Here is a 21,667-nt window from a genome sequence, read left to right on the forward strand (position 1 = left end):
AACTACTCTATCTCATTCCTTCATGATTTTAAATACCATCAATTACTCCTTAATTTCCCCTGTTCTAATGAAGGCAAGCTCAGATTTTTTTATTTTTGCTTGTATTTGTATTCCCTTATACCAGGCAACATCCTAATCATTTGGTGCTGTATCCTTTCTATTGCCTCAATATCCATCCTATAGTGTTGGGCTGAAAGCCGCACACAGCACTCCAACTATAATCTTTCTAAAGTTTTGAATAGATTCACCATTATATCTCATATTTCATATTCTATACCTCTTACCATTAATCCTAATTGTATTATATTAGTTATATTTTATGGCTGGATCCACTTGTAGAACTACCTTTAATATCTTGAAGCAGAACACAAAATCCCTGTTTTTCCACAGAACCCATTCCTCCATCAAAGTATAATAACCTTCAGATGTTATAAAAACGCGACATTACATTTACTGCAACTGATTCCATCTGCCACTTTATAATCCATTCTACCTTAACAATAACCTCTCACAACCTTTTCTCCCTCTCTCCATTTGTGTCTCAGTCTCCGCCATTTTTCAAACATTCTGCAAAATCTCTCTCTCTATTTTCCTTTCCCTCTCTCCTTTCTCCAAGTTTCTCACCCTCACCTGTTCCGCCGCCATCTTGTCCCCACTGCAAAGGCCCCGCCCCCCGGACTCAACCACCGAGAGAGGGGGAGAATGGGGCGGAAGAGACAGAGAGGAGCCCGGGGGCGGGGCGGAGGATGGGGGAGGGGGCAGAGTGGGGGAGGGGGAGGGGGCAGAGTGGGGGAGGGGGAGGGGGCAGAGTGGGGGAGGGGGCAGAGTGGGGGAGGGGGGGGAGGGGGAGGGGGCAGAGTGGGGGAGGGGGGGAGGGGGAGGGGGAGGGGGCAGAGTGGGGGTGGGGGAGGGGGCAGAGTGGGGGTGGGGGAGGGGGCAGAGTGGGGGGGGGCAGAGTGGGGGGGGGGGGGCAGAGTGGGGGGGAGGGGGCAGAGTGGGGGGGGAGGGGGCAGAGTGGGGGGGGAGGGGGCAGAGTGGGGGGGGAGGGGGCAGAGTGGGGGGGGAGGGGGCAGAGTGGGGGGGGGAGGGGGCAGAGTGGGGGGGGGAGGGGGCAGAGTGGGGGGGGAGGGGGCAGAGTGGGGGGGGGAGGGGGCAGAGTGGGGGGGGGCAGAGTTGGGGGGAGGGGGAGGGGGGCTGCGGGAGAGGGAGGTGGGCGGAGGGGGAGTGGTGTCGGGGGAGGGGGGAGAGTGGGGGCGGGGGGAAGGTGGGGAGAGTGGGGGCGGGGGGAAGGTGGGGAGAGTGGGGGCGGGGGGAGGGGGGAGAGTAGGGGCAGAGGGAACGTGGGGGGGAGGGAGGAGGGGAGGGGGGAGAGGGGAGGAGTGGGGGCAGTGGGAGAGTGGGCGCGGGGGGAGGAGGGGAGAGTGGGGGGAAAGGGGAGAGAGTGGGGGCGGGCGGAGAGTGGGGGAGGGGGAAAAGGGGTTGAAGGCAAGAGGGGGTGCGTAGGGGAGAAGCGGGAGGGAAGAGGAGTGGGGGGAAGAGGGGCAGGGGAAGAGGAATGAGGGTATAAGCTGAGCGTGGGAAGAGGGGGGAGGTGTCAAAGGGAAGAGTGGGGGGAGGGGTAATGGTGGGAAGAGAAGTGAAAAGTGGTGAGGGGAAGGGGCAAAGAGGGTCGGGTGGGGAGGAAGTGGAGGGGGAAGAGGAGGTGGGGTGTGGGGAAGAGGGTGTGGGGAAATGAATCAGGGGGTCCGGGGAGGAGGGTGGGAAGTGGAGCGGGGTGGGGGGGGTGGGGGGTGGGGGGTGGGAGGGAAGTGGAGCGGGGGGGAGGGAGATGGAGCCGGGGGGGGATGAGGGAGGAGGTGGAGTGGGGAGGGAGGGGGATGTGGACCAGGGGGGTGGCGGGAAGTGGAACGGACATGGAGGAAGTGGAGGGGGGAGGTGGGGGAGTGGAACGGGGAGGGTGGGTGTTGGAGCGGGGGGTCGGGTGGGGGAAGTGGAGCAGAGGGTGGGGGATGGAGGGAGGGAAGTGGAGCAGCTGGTCGGGGGTGAGTCGAGTGGGGGAGGGAGGGAAGTGGAGCAGGGGGTCGGATGGTGGAGTGGAGCAGGGGTTGTGTGGGAGAGGAAGAGGAGTGGGTGGAAGAGGAGCAGGGGAAGAGGGTTGGAAGAGGATGGGGAATGGGGATGGAAGGGGGGAAGAAGTGGGTGGAGGAAAGATAAGCAGGGGAGCAAGAGTGGGGCGGGGGAAGAGTAGCGAGTTGTGGGAGAAGATGGGGTGGGGGGAAGAGAAGCAGGGAGAAGAGTGGGCAGAGAAGAGGAGGGGGCAATGGGGGAAATGTTGCAGTGGGAGGTGGAGGGAGGAGAAGAGTTGGAGGTGTGGTTGAAGAGGACTGGAGTGGGGCAAAGAGGAGCGGGGGCAAGAGCAGGAGGGAGGAGGAGGAGCGGAGGTGGAAATGGAAGAGGGGAGATGGGGGGCAAGAGGAGTGAAGTGGGGGGGGGTGCGGAAGAAGACCGATGGGAAGGGGAGCAGTGGGGAAGGTGCGGAAGAGAATTGGGGAGGAAGAGAGCAGGGGGAAGAGGAAGGGAGCAGGGCAAGGGAGGAGGGGGGAGAAGTATGAAGCATGGGGTAGGGGAAGGGAGCGGAGGGGAGAGGAAGGGAGTTGGGTGGAGAGGTTGGGAGTGTCAGGAAGGGAAGAGGGGGTCTGGCGAGGAAGGGAGCTGGGGGGAGAGGAAGGGAGCGGGAGTGTGGAGAGGTATGAAGCAGGGGGAAAGGTTAGAGAGGGAGGGAGCGGGGGGAAAGGAAGAGAGTGGGAGCGTGGAGAGGAAGGGAGAAGGAGGGAGGGGAAGAGAGCTGGGAGAGAGTTATGCAGCGGGTGGGGGGAGAGCTTTGGAGCGGGGGGAAGGAGGTGCAGAGGAAGGGAGTGAGGGGGGAGAGGAAGGGAGCAGGGGGGGTAGAGGTAGGGAGCTGGGGTGAGAGCTAAGGAGCTGGTGGGAGATGTATAGAGCAGGGCGGAGGGGGTGCTTAGGAAGGGAGTGAGCGGTGGTGAGGAAGGGGGCGGGGGAAAGAGAGGAAGAGCTGGGGGAGAGGTAGGGGGCACAGGGAGAGGTATAGGGTGGGGGGGGGGAGGGAGTGCAGAGGAAGGAGCTGGAGTGTGGAGAGGAAGAAATTGGGGGGAGAGGAAGGGAGTGTGGGTGTCGAGGTGGGGGAGGGGAAGGGAGCAGAGGGGAGAGATATGGAGCAGGGGGATGGGAATGGAATGGGGGTGTGGAGAGGAAGAGAGTGGGGGCAGAGGTAGGGAGCACGTGGGAGGGGAAGGGAGTGGGAGTGTGGAGAGGAAGGGAGCTGAGATGGAGTGGGGGGGAGGGAAGAGGAAGGGAGGGTAGGGGTGGGAAAGTGGAAGAGAGTGGGGGGGGGGGAGGGTGCAACAAGAGGGAAGGGAGTAGGGACAGAGCGGGTCCAAGGGGAGGGAGCAGGGCCAGGAGTGGGCGTGGGAGTGGGGCCCAGGTGTTGGGAGCATGGCCAGAGGGGAGAGGTGAGAATGGGGTATTGAGGGAGTAGAGCTGGGGGGAGAGGGAGAGCGGGGTCTGTAGCCAGGCCCTGTGAGTGCTCCCCGTCCAACATGTCAAGCTGTTGCTCGACTATCGGCTCTACTTGGCCCACCTCAGCTTATGGGAACAGCTGCTTTTGCCTAAGAAGCTGAATGGCTGCCTCCTGTTCATCTGTTCGAAACCAGTTTGAGAGATATTTACAGATAATACAACAATATATAATATATAATTGGATTCCCAAATCGTTCTCTTGGTTGGTCTTTGTAGGCATTTTCATATTTATCCTGATAAAATCCATACCCTAAATACAGGATTTTATCTCCATTCTGTCAGCCCCTCAATGGCTTCTTTTCCCACTCCAGCATCTTTAGCTCTGTTGTCCCCCAAGGATCTATCCTCGACCAATTTCTCATCTAAATATTGTCCTTCAGCAGCCTAGTTCAAAAACAATGTGTTAGTTTTCGCATGTTGGCTGATGATACCCAGCTGTACCTCACCATTACCTCTCTTGACCTCTCTGCTATCTCTAAATCAGTGGTTCTCAAACAGGGGTCTGGGGGAGAGAAAGGGAACAGAAAACAAAAAGACAAGCTGCTTGCTTTTTATAAATTAACAGTAGTTAATGTTGGAGTCTCAAATTTACTTTCAGTAGGAAGGGTGTTGGGAGGCCTGCTACAGCTGTGATACTCATGTTAGGAAATAGAGAGAGTTTAAGTAAGTTATAGTTTTATTTGTATTTCTGTATCTGTGTGATAGGAAAATATCAGACTGAGTTTTAGTTTCACTTTAAAAGGTGCCAATGAAAGTTTTACAACTGTTGCAGCTAAATTAAACAAACAAGAGTAGAGAAACTGGGCTGTTGCCCAGCAACAGGGGTCCGGAGAGACAGGTCCCTCCCACAGACACACACACACAAGAAACTAGAAACAGCAGTTTGATTGGGAAGCTGTTTGAGTTCAGTTGGTTTTGAAAGTAGCTGCCAGGAGAGACTGGAGCAAAGGTGGCATATAGCCAGTCCTCAACCAGAAAGGAAGGTACTGAGGGTGGAAGTGACATTTGAAAGCCTAAGTGTTTTCATTGTAACAAGGTGGGACATGTTAGGGCAGATTGCTTGAGATTAAATAGCAGGCCTATTGCAGTAGTAGGAACGCCTAAGAAATCCTCAGGAAGGGTTGCATCAGAAAAGGAAATGGTTGTGAAAACTATAGCAGTAGTACAGGTGAAACGTGTTCTCTCAGAATATACGAGAAAGGGGATATGGTTCAGGATAGTCCAGAGAATTCTTCTTTGATTACTCATGAAGGAAGCCAGGCTAACAGAGGTTCAGGATGCTTTGTGTTGAATGGAATAGTGTTCCCTTACTCCTCCAACAAAATAAGTAAACAGATCAACATTTTGAGAGATACAGGGACAGATCAATCATTGATGGTAGCTGATAACACAATTTGCATTCCAGGTAGTTTTATGAAGGAAAAAGTATTAATAAGAGGTATTAATGGAATTTATGAACCTGTTTCTTTGTGTAAAATTAACTTACAAAGTCACTTTATAAATGGAGTTGTTACGTTGGGAATTATTCCTAAATCACCTATTGAAGGGGTGGCTTTTATTCTGGGTAATGATTTGGCTAGTGGAGACAGTAATGTGGTAACAGCTGTATTACAGCGGGTGGTTGATCATGTTGACCTTAACCAACTTCAGAATGCTCCTGTGGCCAAAAGTGAAACACTTATTGCTGATAGCAAGCTATTGAAGGAAAACCTGATTAATGTAGAAAAACAATTTTCATGTATAAAAGAGGAGTTTGCTAATGAAAGAAGAGAATTGGTGAGAACAACTGAGAATCAGTCACAGAAAGTAGAACATTTGACTGAGGACATGAAATATCTAAATGATAAACTTGGAGAAGCAAATTTAGCAAAGGTCGATCTTCAGTTAAAACTTGATGAACTACAAGCATAGAAAAACAAGTAGTTGCTATGAAAAATCATGGAAAATGCCTTGATCAGGGAAAGGAAAATTGTTGGTAAATCAGAATAATTGGTTGAATGCAGAGCTAAAAACCAAATTTAACAAACTGTTCGAGTGTCGTTGTGAAAAGAGCAATGAGATTCTCAAACTTCAATGCAAACTGGAGAAGATGAAAAAGAAGATGTGTGGCATAGAGTATCACAGTTCCAAAGTTGCTCCTGTGAATAAAAATTTCTTGCTGAATTGTGGTCCAGTTGAGCTAAAAACTGATCCCAGTAGCATTACTGATGTGTCAACTTCAGTAATGGACAATATGAAAACAACTTATGTATCTGCAGAATTGGAAATCAAAAATTGCCAACAAAAAGGACTGAAAGCGCAAAAAGGCCTGGAAAGGTCAATGACCAGAGACATTGATTTACAAGTGTTTGCCAGTGTTAATACACAAAATACAGCAGTTGGAATCCAGGCAAGTGGATAGTTTGCAAAAGATCATACAAAACCTGTAAAGGAGTGGAATAACATAGTCCATGGGTCGTATAAAGGAGTTGAAGGGTTAGAAGAAACTATGAAACTCCACAGGGCGAATATAATTGACATTTCTCAGAGAAGTGGAAAAGACCCGTTCGAAATGGGATCTGGAGAAACAACAATACACAAAAAGTTTAAAGATCAAACCAAGCAGGAACATGAAACCCTTTTGAGTGAACATAAAAAGCATCTCAACAACATGCTTGAAATGACGAAAAGAGATTTTGACCAGAGAAGGAATGAGATGTTAATACACAAAAATCACATTTTGACTTTGTTAAATCAAAATAAGAATTAACCACATTTGAGTTTGGAAAATGGGCTTGGGGTGGAATTACGCCTACAGCGAACGAAAAGTATGATTGGGCTGTAGACTTAAATGAAACATTCTTTGCTGAGTTAAAGACTGGGAATAAGAGGAAAAAGAAACATAAAAATTGAGTTATAATAATACTATGATGTACAAATTTTGCTAATCTTATTACATTGATTGACTTTGTTTTGCTTAAGTCTTTGTAGTTGTAAGATATAAGGTGTAATTGTGAAATGAGGTGAAAGGTTTATCTATATAGAATGTAATAAGCCATTGTTAGATGTTTGTGATGTTAAGTTTGTGTAAGGTGGATGTAAGACCATTGTAAAGAAACAATGTGAAGCTTTCTTTCCTCCCAAGGGATGGTGTTAGGAAATAGAGATAAGGGCGGAGTGGTATTGTCACTGGACTAGTACTCCAGATATCCAGTACTCCAGATATCCAGGGGACCTAGGTTCAAATCCTACCCCAGCATATGGTGAAATTTGAATTCAATAAAAAATCTGGCATTAAAAGTCTAATGGTGACCATGAAACCATTGTTGCTTGTTGTAAAAATCCATCTGGTTCATTAATGTCCTTTGGGGAAGGAAATCTGCCATCCTTACCCAGTCTGGCCAAATGTGGTTGACTCTTAAATGTCCTCTGAAATAGCCTAACAAGCCACTCAGATCTCAAGGGCAATTAGGGATGGGCAATAAATGCTGGCCCAGCAAGCGACACATGACACCCCATGAATGAATAAAAAAAAGATAGTTTCAGTAAGTTGTATTTGTGGGTGATGGGAATGAGTTTTAGTTTTAATGTTTGAGTTTGATTTGTATTTCGATATCTGTGTGCTAAGAAAAGGTCAAATTGAGTTTTAGTTTCACTTTAAAAGGTGCCTGCTTTTCTAATGAGAGTTTTACGACTGTTGCAGCTAAGTTAAACAAACAAGAGTAGAGAAACTGGGCTGTTGCCTAGCAACAGGGAGGCAGGTCCCTCCCACAGACACACACACAAAAGAAACTAGAAACAGCAGTTTGATTTGGAAGCTACTTGAGTTCAGTTGGTTTTGAAAGTAGCTGCCAGGAGAGACTGGAGCAAAGGGACAGATAGCAAGTCCCAAGCTAACACAGCCTGGCTGCTGGGTATTACCAGCCTTTTATGTTTATATTAATCTCTTGTTGACCTGATCCTTCTAATTGTGGAAAAGCTAAAGCTTTCACCTTGCTGCAATAATAATGTAAATTTCTTAAATGACTAAATCACCCTGAGAAAATGGGCTGGGTTTGCAAAGGTTGTAGAATATTACCAAGTATGTCACGTTCAATAGTCTAATAGAATTGGAGACAAGGAAACTTGTCTGTTTATGGGAAGTTATTTTTAAATAAAATGATATTGTTACGACTAGTCCCCGGGTGAGGTCCCGCAATTTGTTATAATCCCAGACAAGATACCCCAAATTTTGATGCTCCTGGGTGAAGAGGGATGAACTGGCTCCCATTCTTTATTAAGCCCCCTCAGTTGGTCGCAACAGGGTTAATTTAAAAGGATCCCTTCTCCCGTGGATACCTTTTCCCAATCAAAATGTATTTATGTTTTCGAAGGAGCCAATTTAACCAGGCTTTTTTGAGTCAAAGAAAGAGTATCACAGAATCACAGAATATCACAGTGCAGAAGAGGCCCTTCGGCCCATCGAGTCTGCACCAACACGTGAGAAACACCTGACCTACCTACATAATCCCATTTACCAGCACTTGGCCCATAGCCTTGAATGTTATGACGTGCCAAGTGCTCATCCAGGTACTTTTTAAAGGATGTGAGGCAACCTGCCTCCACCACCCTCCCAGGCAGTGCATTCCAGACCGTCACCACCCTCTGGGTAAAAAAGTTTTTCCTCACATCCCCCCTAAACCTCCTGCCCCTCACCTTGAACCTCGTGACTGACTCTTCAACTAAGGGGAACAGCTGCTCCCTATCCACCTTGTCCATGCCCCTTATAATCTTGTACACCTCGATCAGGTTGCCCCTCAGTCTTCTCTGCTCCAACGAAAACAATCCAAGTCTATCCAACCTCTCTTCATAACTTAAATGTTTCATCCCAGGCAACATCCTGGTGAATCTTCTCTGTACCCCCTCCAGTGCAATCACATCCTTCTTATAATGTGGTGACCAGAACTGCACACAGTACTCCAGCTGTGGCCTCACCAACGTTCTATACAACTCCAAAATGACCTCCCTACTTTTGTAAGCTACACCTTGATTGATAAAGGCAAGTGTCCCATGTGCATTTTTCACCACCCACTAACATGCCCCTCCGCCTTCAGAGAACTATGGACACACACGCCAAGGTCCCTTTGTTCCTCAGAACTTCCTAGTGTCATGCCGTTCATTGAATACATGCTTGTCAAATTACTCCATCCAAAGTATATCACCTCACACTTTTCAGGGTTAAATTCCATCCCTCACTTATCTGTCCATTTGACCATCCCGTCTATATCTTCCTGTAGCCCAAGACACTCAACCTCACTGTTAACCACCTGGCCAATCTTTGTGTCATCTGCAAACTTACTAATCCTACCCCTCACATAGTCATCTATGTCCCTTATATAAATGACGAATAATAGGGGACCCAGCATGGATCCCTGTGGTACGCCACTGGACACTGGCTTCCAGTCACTAAAGCATCCTTCTGTCATCACCCTACATCACCCTGTCTCCTACAGCTAAGCCAATTTTGAATCCACCTTATCAAATTACCCTGTATCCCATGTGCCTTTACCTTCTTTATAAGTCTCCCATGTGGGACCTTGTCAAAGGCTTTGCTGAAATCCATATAAACTACATCAACTACCCTCATCTAACACCTGGTCACCTCCTCAAAAAATTCAATCAAATTTGTTAGGCATGACCTCTTTCTGACAAAACCATGTTGACTATCCCTGATCAAACCTTGCCTCTCCAAGTGGATATAGATTCTCTCCTTCAGAATTTTCTCCAATAGTTTCTCTACCACTGACGTGAGACTCACTGGTCTGTAGTTCCCTGGCTTATCTCTACAACCCTTCTTAAATAGTGGAACCACAATAGTTGTTCTCCAGTCCTCTGGCACCTCCCCTGTGGCCAGAGAGGAATTAAAATTTTGGGTCAGAGCCCCTGCGATCTCCTCCCTTGCCTCCCTCAGCAGTCTGGGACACAAATCATCCGGATCTGGAGATTTGTCCACTTTTAAGCCTGCCAACACCTCCAATACCTTGTCACTCCCTATAGCAATTTGCTCAAGAACCTCACAGTCTCTCTCCCCGAGTTCTATACCTTCATCCTCATTCTCTGGGTGAAGACAGATGTGAAGTATTCGTTCAACACTCTACCGATGCCCTCTGGCTCCATCCATAGATTGCCCCCTTGGTCCATTATGGGCCCTACTCTTTCCCTGGTTATCCTCTTCCCATTGATATAGTTATAGAATATCTTGGGATTTTCCCTACTTTTACCAGCCAGAGCTTTCTCATATCCCCTCTTTGCTCTCCGAATTGCTTTCTTAAGCTCCACCCTGCACTTTCTTTACTCCACTAATGCATCCGCTGATTTGCTCCCCTTGTACCTGCTAAAAGCCTTTCTTTTCCTTATAGTTAAGCTAATTAGTTACTAAAAACCCGAGAAAAAAAAATGCAACACACATACACACAGATTAGAAATGAGAAGTTGAGTCCAAAAATAAAAGTTTAAAAAATATACAAATCAGTCATTGGCTTGTTTGCGAGGAATAGATGGTGAAACATTACGGCTGTTAAGCTGGGTGATTTTGGTAGAGCTGACTTTGGGAGTTGAGCAGTTTGGAGACACTTAGTTCTGCAGGTTAGCTGAACGAGCTGTGGTTGCTTTAGATTCTCAGCCAGTTTTTGCTTGTTGGTCTTTTTAAAAAACACATGTCTTCCTTAAAAGGTTCAATATGTCCATAAGTAATTTGGGCTGTGATCCACTGTCATGACAGTAACTTGCTTTGAGTCTGTTAAATATCTAAATACTGTTTTGACAAATAGCTGTTTGTATTGGATGTGATCCGTGAATTGATTGGGTATGTAAGCTATTAACAGGCATTCTTTAACCACATTAAAAGTAGTCCAGTTAGTGTGCACTAGAATATTAGTGAAGTCACACTTACCCTTTATCTCTGGTTTGTTTGATCTGTTTCATTGCTGTCTACATGGTGAAATTGTCCTCAAATTGCTACTCTAATAACTTGTTTTCTTAAATATATTATTTAAACACTATATACAGCACTTTCGTATTATGAGCATTAAACGTTTTATAATTTAGATTGGGCAGTCTGTGATTGCTAATCCATTTAAAATGGGGTTCTTCAAACAAAATAGTTTGAGAATCACCACTCTAAATTATCACGGTACTTGTTCTCGTGCTGGATGAGCATAAATTTCCTCCAGTTAAAGTGAAGACTGAAACCATCATCTTCAATCTCTGCCACAAACTGTTCCCTAGCATCTTCCAGGCTCACGACCTCTACTACAAGGGCAGCAGACACTTGGGAACACCACCTCCTAACTTGGAAATGATTTGCCGTTCTTTCACAGTGCTGGATCAAAATTTTAAAACTCCCAACTTAACACAACTGGGGAAATATCTTTAGTACATGAATGCAGTGATTCAAGGAGGCAGCTCACCAATACCTTCTCAAAGGCAATCAGGAATGGGCAATAAATTCTGTCCTAGTCAGTGATGCATGCATTCTGTGAATTAACATATAAAAAAAAAATCATGATCTTGAATATTGCTGAAAAGAGAGATGTGTTGCTGAAGTTTTCATGTTGCGCTCATCAGGACAAATGCAAGGATGCCAAATTTCAAACAATCACAACAATTTATACTACAGGAGAAGCGGATGCTGATTGGTTGGCGAATTGTTTATGATTGGCCGAGACGTTACCATGTTGAAAGCAACAGGGAATTATATGCTTCCCAAGAGTTCCCGAGTAATTCAAGAAAGATACAAGGCTTGAACATATTCCTTTTGTTTGCAGAGGATGGGTCCCTGCATATGAATGTAAGTTATTTCTAGCAAGTGTAAATGAGCTACGTTACAAGCTTGATCGTTTATCTTAAATTGGTTGTTGGTATAGCTATTAGCGCACTCCGGATTGTTCAGCTAAATAACCCTTTTCTCTTGTTGTGTAAATTGTTTTAAATTTGGCATTCTTGTGTTTATCCTGAATAGTGCAAGACAAAAAGCTTTGGCAACATGACTCTCTTTTCAGCAATATTCAAGTTCTGTCCTACCAAATGACTTTTGTATACCTAAGATCATGATCATTTCAATCCAGGTGCCCCACCTATTACAGCAAAGAACCAGACCTTTCACGCTTAAAATAACCGATAAAAAGACTCTTAAAAATAAAATTTGAACCATATTTATTTACTAGCCACAAAACTAGATGGATTGAATTAATGTGGCATGTTAATGATTTTGTATGCAATTCTTAGCTATTTCAATATTTATTAGTAATAGTACACGCTATAACTTTAACTTCATTTTTTTTAAGGAATATACAGGAAATCTTCTCGTAAGGCTAGACTATTTGGAAGGCTTGCTCTATAGAACAAATAATATGGAAAACAAGGCATGCCTACATAAATGGTTGTGATTCTGGCCATTTATACTACCCATAATGAATAAAATCTAAACTGTGTGACCATATGGTTTCTAGATGTTAGTGAACAATCCCTGTTTAACTTAAAGAAATGCCTTACGATCGTGATGAGCATTTAATACATAGTTATATAGAAATTCCCAATAATCAACTGTAAATCTCAGTATTTCTCAATAAACTTGCAGTCACACTGCCTTGCAAAACAAGCACCAGCACGTTTCCTTAAAAAGTTGATCCTAGATTTATCTTGCCTCCCTATCATCCCACCTCTAACTTTTTCCTTCCTAATGTCCTCAAACGTGGCATCACCTCCAGCCTCCATGTATATCTGTCTCAAAAATCACTATTCCAATCCCTCCAAGTCAAGTTTATCTGGTCATAATCATATTGGTGTTTGTAGAAGCTTGCTGTAGCCTATATTACTATAGTGACTATGCTTCAAATAAAGCCTTTCACTGGCTGTAAAGTGCTCTGGTAACCCCTGAAGTCATGAAAGGTGCTATAGAAGTTTCACGCTGTTCATGGCACTGAGGCTACTGTGGCCAAAGTCACAAATGACTTATGATATGGCTGTGGCACATTAACCATTCTCATGACTTTTCTACAATGCTTGACATGATCAATGGCACCATCTACCTTAATCACCCACATTGTCCAGATCTGTTACATTGTTCTTGCATGGTTCCACACTGCATCTCCAGCAATGTCTCCTCTTTCCATGACAGCACTGTCACTTCTGAAGTCTTTTCTACCCACTCCTTAGATCCTAGTCTACATTTTCATCACAATTATTCCCCATTCCATTCTCTCCTGAACAGAACCTCTTAAGATCCAGCCCAGGCAACAGTTTCTTTTTGACATCGAACTCCAGGGCCTGAACACAAAATTCAAGGCTGATGCTCCAGGAAAGTACTGAGGGAGCGTTGCACTGTCAGGAGTGTCTTTCAGGTGAGATGTTAAACTGAAACCTCATCTATCTACTTGGGTGGATGTAAAAGATTCCATGGTACTATTTCAAAGAGCAACAGGTGTCCTGGTCGATATTTTTCCCACAATCAACATCACAAAAGAACAGATTACCTTATCACATTGTTGTTTGTGGGAGTTTGCTGTGTGAAAATTGGTTGCTGTTTCCTACATTACAACAGTGATGACAGTGCTACATAGATGCAAGTATTTCTTTTATATGCATATGTTACAGTGAGTAGGCGAGCAATAACAACTCTTTTTTTTAACTTTTCAACTGGTTGATGTTGCAAGCATCTGTTATGATCTCTGTAGAGACCAGTAACTTTTTTTAAATAAAAGAAATGCAAAGTCCTTGTAATTTACCTAAAGAATGAAGCCATGAGATTCCACGGTTTAGAACAGAAGAATTTTTACTATACAGGAGTCAACAAAGCAAACATCAAATACCACCTATCCAATTACTCTAAAATCCAGAGTTAGCATGAGTTAAAAATGAATTAACAGGCAACTTGCGGTTGAATTGATAAACTATCAATTGCACATTAAATGGCAAGTACAACTAAAACAGATCTTACAAATTGGCTCAGCAGTCCACTCAGATTTTAGTGATCACAGTGAGTCACAGAGTTCTTCAAACTCTGTCTTCCTCACAGGAAATTCTAACTCCACTCCTCTCATCCAACAGCAGTGCGTAACCAATCTGGGTGTCATGGGCATGGTCTTCACCACCAATGGCATAGATCTGCAGAGCCTGCTCAACCTGGTCTGGATGATGTAGATTCACCAATGTTAACTTCAACTAACAGAAACAGCTGCAGCAACTTATTCTCAGCTTCTGGGTCTAGCCTCTGTCTTCTTCTTCAGCTTGTCAGTACTGCAACAGTTGAATCATCAACTTCTACTGCCCAGTTTGGCCTGATCTGTGTCCTTTTATATCTCTTAAATAAGGCCATTTAGTCAGAAGTTTTGGTTTTCAAGTCTCAGTTTGTTCTTGTTTCCTTAGAAACTGGGAGGGTCAGTTTCATTTCTAAGGGCAGAATTTTGCTTGGCGGGGGTGGGCAGGGGTGGTTGGGAGGCTGACTGCCACCTGCGATTGGCACCGCACTGCGATTTCACACCGGTGGGCCAATTAAGGCCTGCTCAGCATGAAACGTGAGTGGCTGTGTTGAATGCTGCCTGTGCGGGGTGGTGGTGGTGGTGGGGGTGGTGGGGGGGTTGGGGGGGGGGGGGGGGGAGGGGGTGCGGGGACGAACTGCGAGCAGGCCGAGTGTGAACTTCGCTCATGCACATGAGTGAGCGCTTCATAATCTCATAATCTCCCTGAGGCATGGAGCTGATTTAGGGAGATGAAAAGATGTAAAAAAAACTAAAATAAAAATGTAATAAAACATGTCCCCTCATGTGACTCTGTTATTAATGAAAAATTAAAGTTTTTATTTTATCTTTATTTGCTTTTGGAAACCTCATCCTGCCTTTGGATGAGCTTTCCAAAAAAATGCAAAGGCTGCTTGGCCTTTTTGCCTGCCTGCCAGCTGTTAGGTTGGATGGGCAGCAAAAAAATTAATTTACTTGATAACTTAATGGCCTAAACAGGCCTTTTAATTGTCGGCGGGCTCGCTGCCGGCTCCAGTGTACGCTTGCCGACCGAACTATCACACAAGTGTGCATTGACGTTGGCACGCTCGGCCAACGTCATCGTGTATTTTTTAACGCTCAAGCGGGTCGGGCGCATGCCCGCCCGCCAAGCAAAAAATCCTGCCCTAAGTTACCTGTGCTTTTTCTTTTTATGTTCCTGTTTCAGTTCAGTTTCTATTTTAGTTAAGGTCTGCCTCAGTAAATACAAATTAAATTTAAAGACACAGATTCCCTCAAACTTCATTGAGTAGTTCAGTCAAAGAAGCATGGTGACCAGGATAAAAATGTACACCAGCCCTTTCCCAGCCATTGCATACGTGGTTCTCAATGTTCCCTGAAAATATTAAGATGAACAGAATAGGTTTTGGGAATGCCAGTTAGTGATGACAGTGAGCTCCTTGTCTATAATTTTGAAGTGTTTTATGGTGTTCTGGAGGGAGTTACAATGAGAACTGTAGTTACAAGCCCGGGGAACTACGGTAATTTCTGCTGCTTTCAGAGGACTGGGTTTTGTATTGACCCACAGGACTCCCCTGGAGATCAGATAAAAAGGAGAGGCTGGGTGACAAACAGAAGAGGAGACTTGCAGAGAAAAAAGCAGTGAGGAGCATACAGAGAAAAGAAAGAAACTACCTGTGAAACAGACACAGAAGAACTAGTGGGGAGATGAAGAGAAAATTTACACAAGTTATTATGATCTGAAATGCTTGAAAAGGTGCTGGAAGCAGATTCAAAAATAACTTTCAAAAAGGAATTGGATAAGTACTTGAAAAGGAAAAGATGCTGGGCTATAGAGAAAGAGCAGGGGTGGAATTATTTGGATAGCTCTTTCAAAGAACTCACACAAGTATGATGGGCTGAAGGTCTCCTGTGCTATATGGTATAGTACTCTTGCCTCATAGTTTTAAAGTTCTGGTTCAAGTTCCATCCCAGGGCTTGAGCACAAAAATCAAAGCTGACACTCCAGTGCAGTACTGAGGGAATGCTCCAATGTTGGAAGTACCATTTTTTGGATGAGATGTTAAACCCCTGAGGCCCCATCTGCCTACTTGAGTGGATGTAGGATCCAATGATAGTATTTTGAAAAAGAGCAAGGGAGTCATTCCTTGTGTGCTGGCCAATATTTATCCCATAATCAATATGACAAAACAAGTTATCTGGTCATTATCACATTACTGCTTGGGAGCTTGTTGTGCACAAATTGGCTGCTGCATTTCCTACAACAGTGACATCTGATGGTCGTGAAAAGCGCCATATAAACGCAAGTCTTTTTCTTTTACTATATAACTGAAAATTGTTATTGTAAATTGCCTTACAAATAAAACATAATTTAATTGCTCTACATTTTATTCTATTTTCCTATAATATCAAATAAAATATTATTTGCAAGGGATAGCAAAAAAGGTGTGAAAAAGACAGTGCATACATCTGCAATTTTAAGACTGAGTTCAAAAAAATTAGGCATAAATGGAAATTGCAATCATTGTAAAAAATGTTAATAAGGATTCATCTTGTTGGAATGGCATGCAATATTTTGCTAAACAGGGTCAACTGCACACATTTCTGAATGATCCAGTGCAATAACAACTGAACAGGTCGTGACAAGATTGCCAGCAGCGAAGAAAATAGCGTTGCTACAACTAAAAAATAGCGGCGGGAGCACAGCGCAAGCGTAGCGTCCCTAACACCAAAAGCAGCTAACAATCCTGCCAGCCCTTGTATAAATAGTGCAGAGAGCGCTTTGGCTCACGTAGGTGTGGATTGGAGTTCTGTGTGTGCATGCGTGTGGCCGTTCTTAGGAACTACGAGCGGCTGCATCTCAGCTATGGCTGACACCTTGCGAAAGTTGGTTAATACGATGACCTATAAACTGCTGCAGAATAAACTCGAAACCTGGTACAAAGACTATCACGTGAGTTTTATTTTACTTTCATTCTTTTTCACTTGAGAAGTCCTGACGACTTTGCCAGAAAGTCTATGGAAGAAATGCGCTGCAGAATCTGGCAACATTTTCTTTTGTAAAACGTTTTTTTTTGCGAACTAAAACATCAGTTGCAAAATAATTATAACGTTTGCATGAATAAACTATTTGAAAACACTAATGTATGATTTAGTCTCACGTGGTTAGCAAGTGATTAATCTTGATTTTAATTATCTGCAGGTAATTGTTTTTTGCTATTTAATGTGGTAGACTGCAAATATACGGCAGCTCTTTTGTTTGGACACTACATTCCCGTGTGTCCTGGTGAAATCGTTCTTGTTAAAATTTTGCAAGTTAGCGTGGAGATTTCCCGGGAGTTTGGTAACTAAGGACGCCCGTTGCTATGGCAATGTAGAAACCAGTCCCGGTAAAATTGCAACACATTTTCTGCAGCTACACTCTAATGCATTTTTACTCCTGCAGTCAAAATTACACTTAGCACTGACCTGTCAAATGAAGTTGACATTAGTACGTTAGTTAGTTAGGACGAAGTATAAACATTGGTGATATTTTGTTAGGGAATAATACATTTTTCAAACAGCATTTCGAGGAAAAGACTACAGCAGCAACTTGAGTTACTTTCGTTTTGTTTTTGATTTCTATACAGGTTCCAGTTTCAGGGAAGTATAGTATTTGCATAATCGGCTGCAGTCCATGCATGTTTATTTAACAGGGTTATCTAAATCAGTAAAATTTAGAAATTTCCACGGACAAAAAAATGGACTAATTGCCTAGAGTTTTATTTCAATAGTGTGTGATTTCACCCCATAAATATTGTACAGTAGTAATCGTTTTTGAAATATTTGAAAAAATCAATTGGGGGAAGTCTTTCATGATACTATTGCAATTGTTTAATTAACTTCAGCAATCTTGTCCTTTGTATTAGAACAACACCCATTTATTAAGTGAATACCTATTAACTTTTTTTTTCATTCATGGGATGTGGGCTTTGCTGGCTGGGCCAGCATCTGTTGCCCATCCTGAATTGCCCTTGAGAAGGTGGTGGTGGTGAGTTGCCTTCTTGAACCACTGCAGTCCACGTGGTGTAGGTATACCCACAATGCTGTTAGGGAGTTCCAGGATTTTGACCCGGTGACAGTGAAGGAACATAGATATATTTCCAAGTCAGGATGGTGAGTGTTCCCATCTGTCTGCTGCCCTTGTCCTTCTAGATGGTAGTGGGTTTGGAAGGTGCTGTCGAAGGTGCCTTGGTGAATTCCTGCTGTGCATCTTGTAGATGGTACACACTGTGTGTTGGTGGTGGAGGAAGTAAATGGCACCACATACACAAACAATGAAGTGGGCTGCTTTGTCCTGGATGGTGTCAAGCTTCTTGAGTGTTGTTGGAGGTGCATTCATCCAGACAAGTGGGGAGTATTCCATCACACTCCTGACTTGTGCCTTGTAGATGGTTGACAGGCTTTGGGGAGTCAGGAGGTGAGTTACTCATCACATGATTCCAAGCCTCTGACCTGCTCTTGTAGCCACAGTTTTTATCTAGCTAGTCCAGTTCAGTTTCTGATCAATGTAACCCCCAGGATGTTGATAGTAGGGGATTCAGTGATGGTAATGCCATTGAACATCAAGAGGCGATGGTTAGTTTCTCTCTTGTTAGAGATGGTCATTGCCTGGCACTTGTGTGGCACAAATGTTACTTGCCACTTGTCAGCCCAAGCCTGGATATTGACCAGGTCTTGCTTCATGGACTGCTTCAGTATCTGAGTTGCGACTGGTACTGAACATTGTACAATCAACAGTGAGCATCCCCACTTCTCACTTTGATGGAAGGAAGGTAATTCATGAAGCAGCAGAAGATAGTTGGGCCTAGGACACTACCCTGAGGAACTCATTCAGTGATGTCCTGGAACTGAGGTGACTGACCTCCAACAACCACAACCATCTTCCTTTGTGCTAGGTATGACTCCAACTAGTGGTGAGTTTTCCCCCTCATTCCCATTGACTCCAGTTTTGCTTGGGCTCCTTGATGCCACACTCGGTCAAATGCGGCCTTGATGCCAAGGGCAGTCACTCTCACCTCACCTCAGGAATTCAACTCTTTTGTCCATGTTTGAATCACCTAGTCCCACTACCTTGCCTTTCCCTGTATCCTTACACATCATTTCTTTTCAGGTAGCAATCCAATTCCCTTTTGAATACCTCTAGAGGGTGGTGGAGGCAGGTTTGATCAGGAAGTTTGTTCCAGACTCCAACCATCCTCTGGGTGAAAAATGTTTTCCCCACAACACATTTACTCCTTTTGTCAATTATTTTGAATCTGTGCCCTCTAGTACTTGATGTTCTCTTGAGTGGGAACAGTTTCTCAGCATTTACCCTGTCCATACCCCTCAGGATCTTGAATACTTCTATCAAGTTTCCTGTCAGCCTCCTTTTCTCCAAAGAAACCAGTCCGAATCTCTCCAGTCTAACCTCATAGCTACAGTTCTTTATCCCTAGAATAATTCTTGCGAATCTCCTCCATACTCTTTTCAATGCCTTCACACCCTTCCTCAAATATGGCACCCAGAACTGGATGCAGTACTTCAGATCAGACCTAATTAGTGTTTTATACAAGTTCAACATGACCCCCTTACTCTTGGACTCAGTGCCCCTATTAATAAAGTCTAAGCTACTCTATGCTTTATTAGCTGCTCTCTCAACATGCCCTGCCACCTTCAATGACCTATGTACGTATACATCAAGGTCTCTCTGTTCCTGCACTTCCTTTAGAGTGTCTCCCTTTAGTTTGTACTGTCTCACCATGTTCTTCCTGCCAAAATGGATAACCTCACACTTCTCTGCATTGAACTTCATCTGCCACTTGTCTGCCCAATCCACCATGTCTACATCCTTTTGAAGTTCAAGACTATCCTCATCGCAGTTGACAACCTTTCCAATCTTTGCACCATCTGCAAATTTTGAAATCATGCCCTGCACACCACAGTCTGGGTCATTAATATATATCAGGAAGAGCAAGTGTCCCAACACTGACCCCTGGGAAAATCCACTACAAACCTTCCTCCAATCTGAAAAACAAACATTTATCACTACTCTGTTTCCTGTCACTCAGCCAATCTCTTACCTTAGTGCCCACTGTCCCTTTTATTCCTTAGAATTTTGCTCATAAGTCTATGTGGCACTACATATATCAAATGCCTTTTGAAAATCCATGTACACCACATCAACAGCATTGCCCTTAACAACTTCTGTTACCACTTCGAAAAAAAACTCCAGCAAGTTGGTTAACATGATTTTTCCTTCATGAATCCATGCTGGCTTTCCGTAATTATCCTGCACTTATCTAAGTGACTATTGATTTTTATCCCGAACTATAGTTTCCAGCAGTTTCCCTGCCGTTGAGGTCAAATTGACTGGTCTGTAGTTGCTGGCTTTATCCTTGCACTCCTTTTTGAAAAAGGATGTAACATTCACAATTCTCCAGTCCTTTGGCACCTCCCCTGTGTCTAAGGAAGACTGGAAGATAATCACTAGTGCCTCTGCAGCTTCCACTCTCACTTCCCTCAGTACCCTTGGATGCAGCTCATCTGGTCCTGGTACATTATCTATTTTAAGTAATGATAGCCTTTCTAACACCATCTCCTTCTCGATTGTAAATTCTTGTGTGCCAGTTACCTCCTCTCTCGCCTCAGCCTGGGTAGCATCTTCTTTCTTTGTAAATACAAATGCAAAGTACTTGTTCAACACCTCCGCTATTTCTCCAGCCTCCACATGCAAGTCCCCCTTTTTTTTGTCCCTAATCTTTCTTTTACCACCCTTTTATTATTTATATGTTTATAGAAGACCTTGGGATTCCCTTTTCGGCTGTCAGCCTCTTTTCGTGCTCTCTCCTTGCTTTTCTTATTAGTTCTTCACTTTCCCTCTGGTCTTTCTATATTCAGCCTGATTCTCCATTGTATTTTCTACCTGACATCTGTCGTACGCGCACTTCTTCCTTTTCAACTTCATGTCTGTCTCTCCCTCGTCATCCAGGGCGCTCTGGATTTATTTGCCCTACCTTTCCCCTTCAAGGGAATATACCTTGGCATTGCCTGTAATTACCTCTTCTTTGAAGGTGGCCCATTGTTCAGCCACTGTCCTTCCTGTCAACACTTGATTCCAGATACATTCTCATCCCATTGAAGTTGGCTTTCCCCAATTAATTATCCCTGCTCTGGATTGTGTCCTGTCCTTTTCCATGACCAACCTAAATCTTTATGATACAATGATCACTGTCCCCTAGAGGCTCTCTCAATGATACTTGATCCACTTGGGCCTACTCATTCCCCAGAACTAGGTCCAAAAGTGCATGTCCTCTCGTTGAACCGGAAACATACTGCTGTAGACTTTGGGGCCATGATAAGTCCAAGAAATGAGATTTAGAAACTTCAATAGCCCAGGATTCTGAAGGGTCACTACCTGAAACATTAACTCTGTTTTTCTCTGCACTGGTGCTGCCTGACTTGCTGAGTATTCCCAGCATTTTTTGTTTTTATTTTAGATTTATAGTATCCACACAGTTTTGCTTTTTTACTTGTAGTAGATGTTAATTATCATCTGTGTTGACGTAGACTGAATGTGAAATTTTTAACCCATGTTCGAGATGTAGCCAGGCTATCCATCCTATTCAAGATTGTCATGTTTTAGGGTTTATGTTTGACCATATTTCTACCGAGAATTTGGAGAAGGAACTACTCTTAAATTTTGGGGTTTTAAAACAAAATCTATTCGCACAGATGTAAGGAAAAATGTCACCTAGACAAAAGGCGATTAACATGCTATTGGAAATTGTTTTCTACAAAGATTGTAAACAAGCGATTCATTTGCTTTTCTTGTAATCAAGAAACACCTCACACACCCTCTTCTTCTCTTAGGCAGTCCCCTGGGATTAAGAATGACTTGCTTCAACTCTGGTTCGATGGATTCTGAAATGGCTGATAAGTCCAATGTGTGATCTGCAGACTCGCCCACATGCGGGGCAGGTGGTTCTTGAAGGGTAGGGTAGATGGGTTGTTTGGAGGTTTGTGCATTGCTGCCAATTTCTCGACTTTGCTTCGGCACTTTCCCAACAAAGTACTATGAT

General features: G+C 44.3%; 2 protein-coding genes across 2 annotated transcripts in view; one reads left to right on the forward strand and one right to left on the reverse strand.

Moving 5' to 3' along the window:
- sgcb (sarcoglycan, beta (dystrophin-associated glycoprotein)) overlaps positions 1-729 on the reverse strand; it is a 29,254-nt gene extending 28,525 nt beyond the window's left edge. Inside the window, exon 1 of the mRNA XM_078547805.1 lies at positions 631-729. Within this exon, the coding sequence (XP_078403931.1) occupies positions 631-645 (15 nt within the window). The 5' untranslated portion in view covers positions 646-729. The remainder of the gene's footprint in view (positions 1-630) is intronic.
- A 15,671-nt stretch (positions 730-16,400) lies between these two features.
- spata18 (spermatogenesis associated 18) overlaps positions 16,401-21,667 on the forward strand; it is a 105,265-nt gene continuing 99,998 nt past the window's right edge. The window contains exon 1 of the mRNA XM_078555551.1: positions 16,401-16,521. Coding sequence (XP_078411677.1) covers positions 16,435-16,521 — 87 coding nt within the window. The 5' untranslated portion in view covers positions 16,401-16,434. The remainder of the gene's footprint in view (positions 16,522-21,667) is intronic.

The sequence above is a fragment of the Cetorhinus maximus genome, chromosome 1 (assembly GCF_964194155.1).
Source record: "Cetorhinus maximus chromosome 1, sCetMax3.hap1.1, whole genome shotgun sequence".
NCBI lineage: Eukaryota > Metazoa > Chordata > Chondrichthyes > Lamniformes > Cetorhinidae > Cetorhinus > Cetorhinus maximus.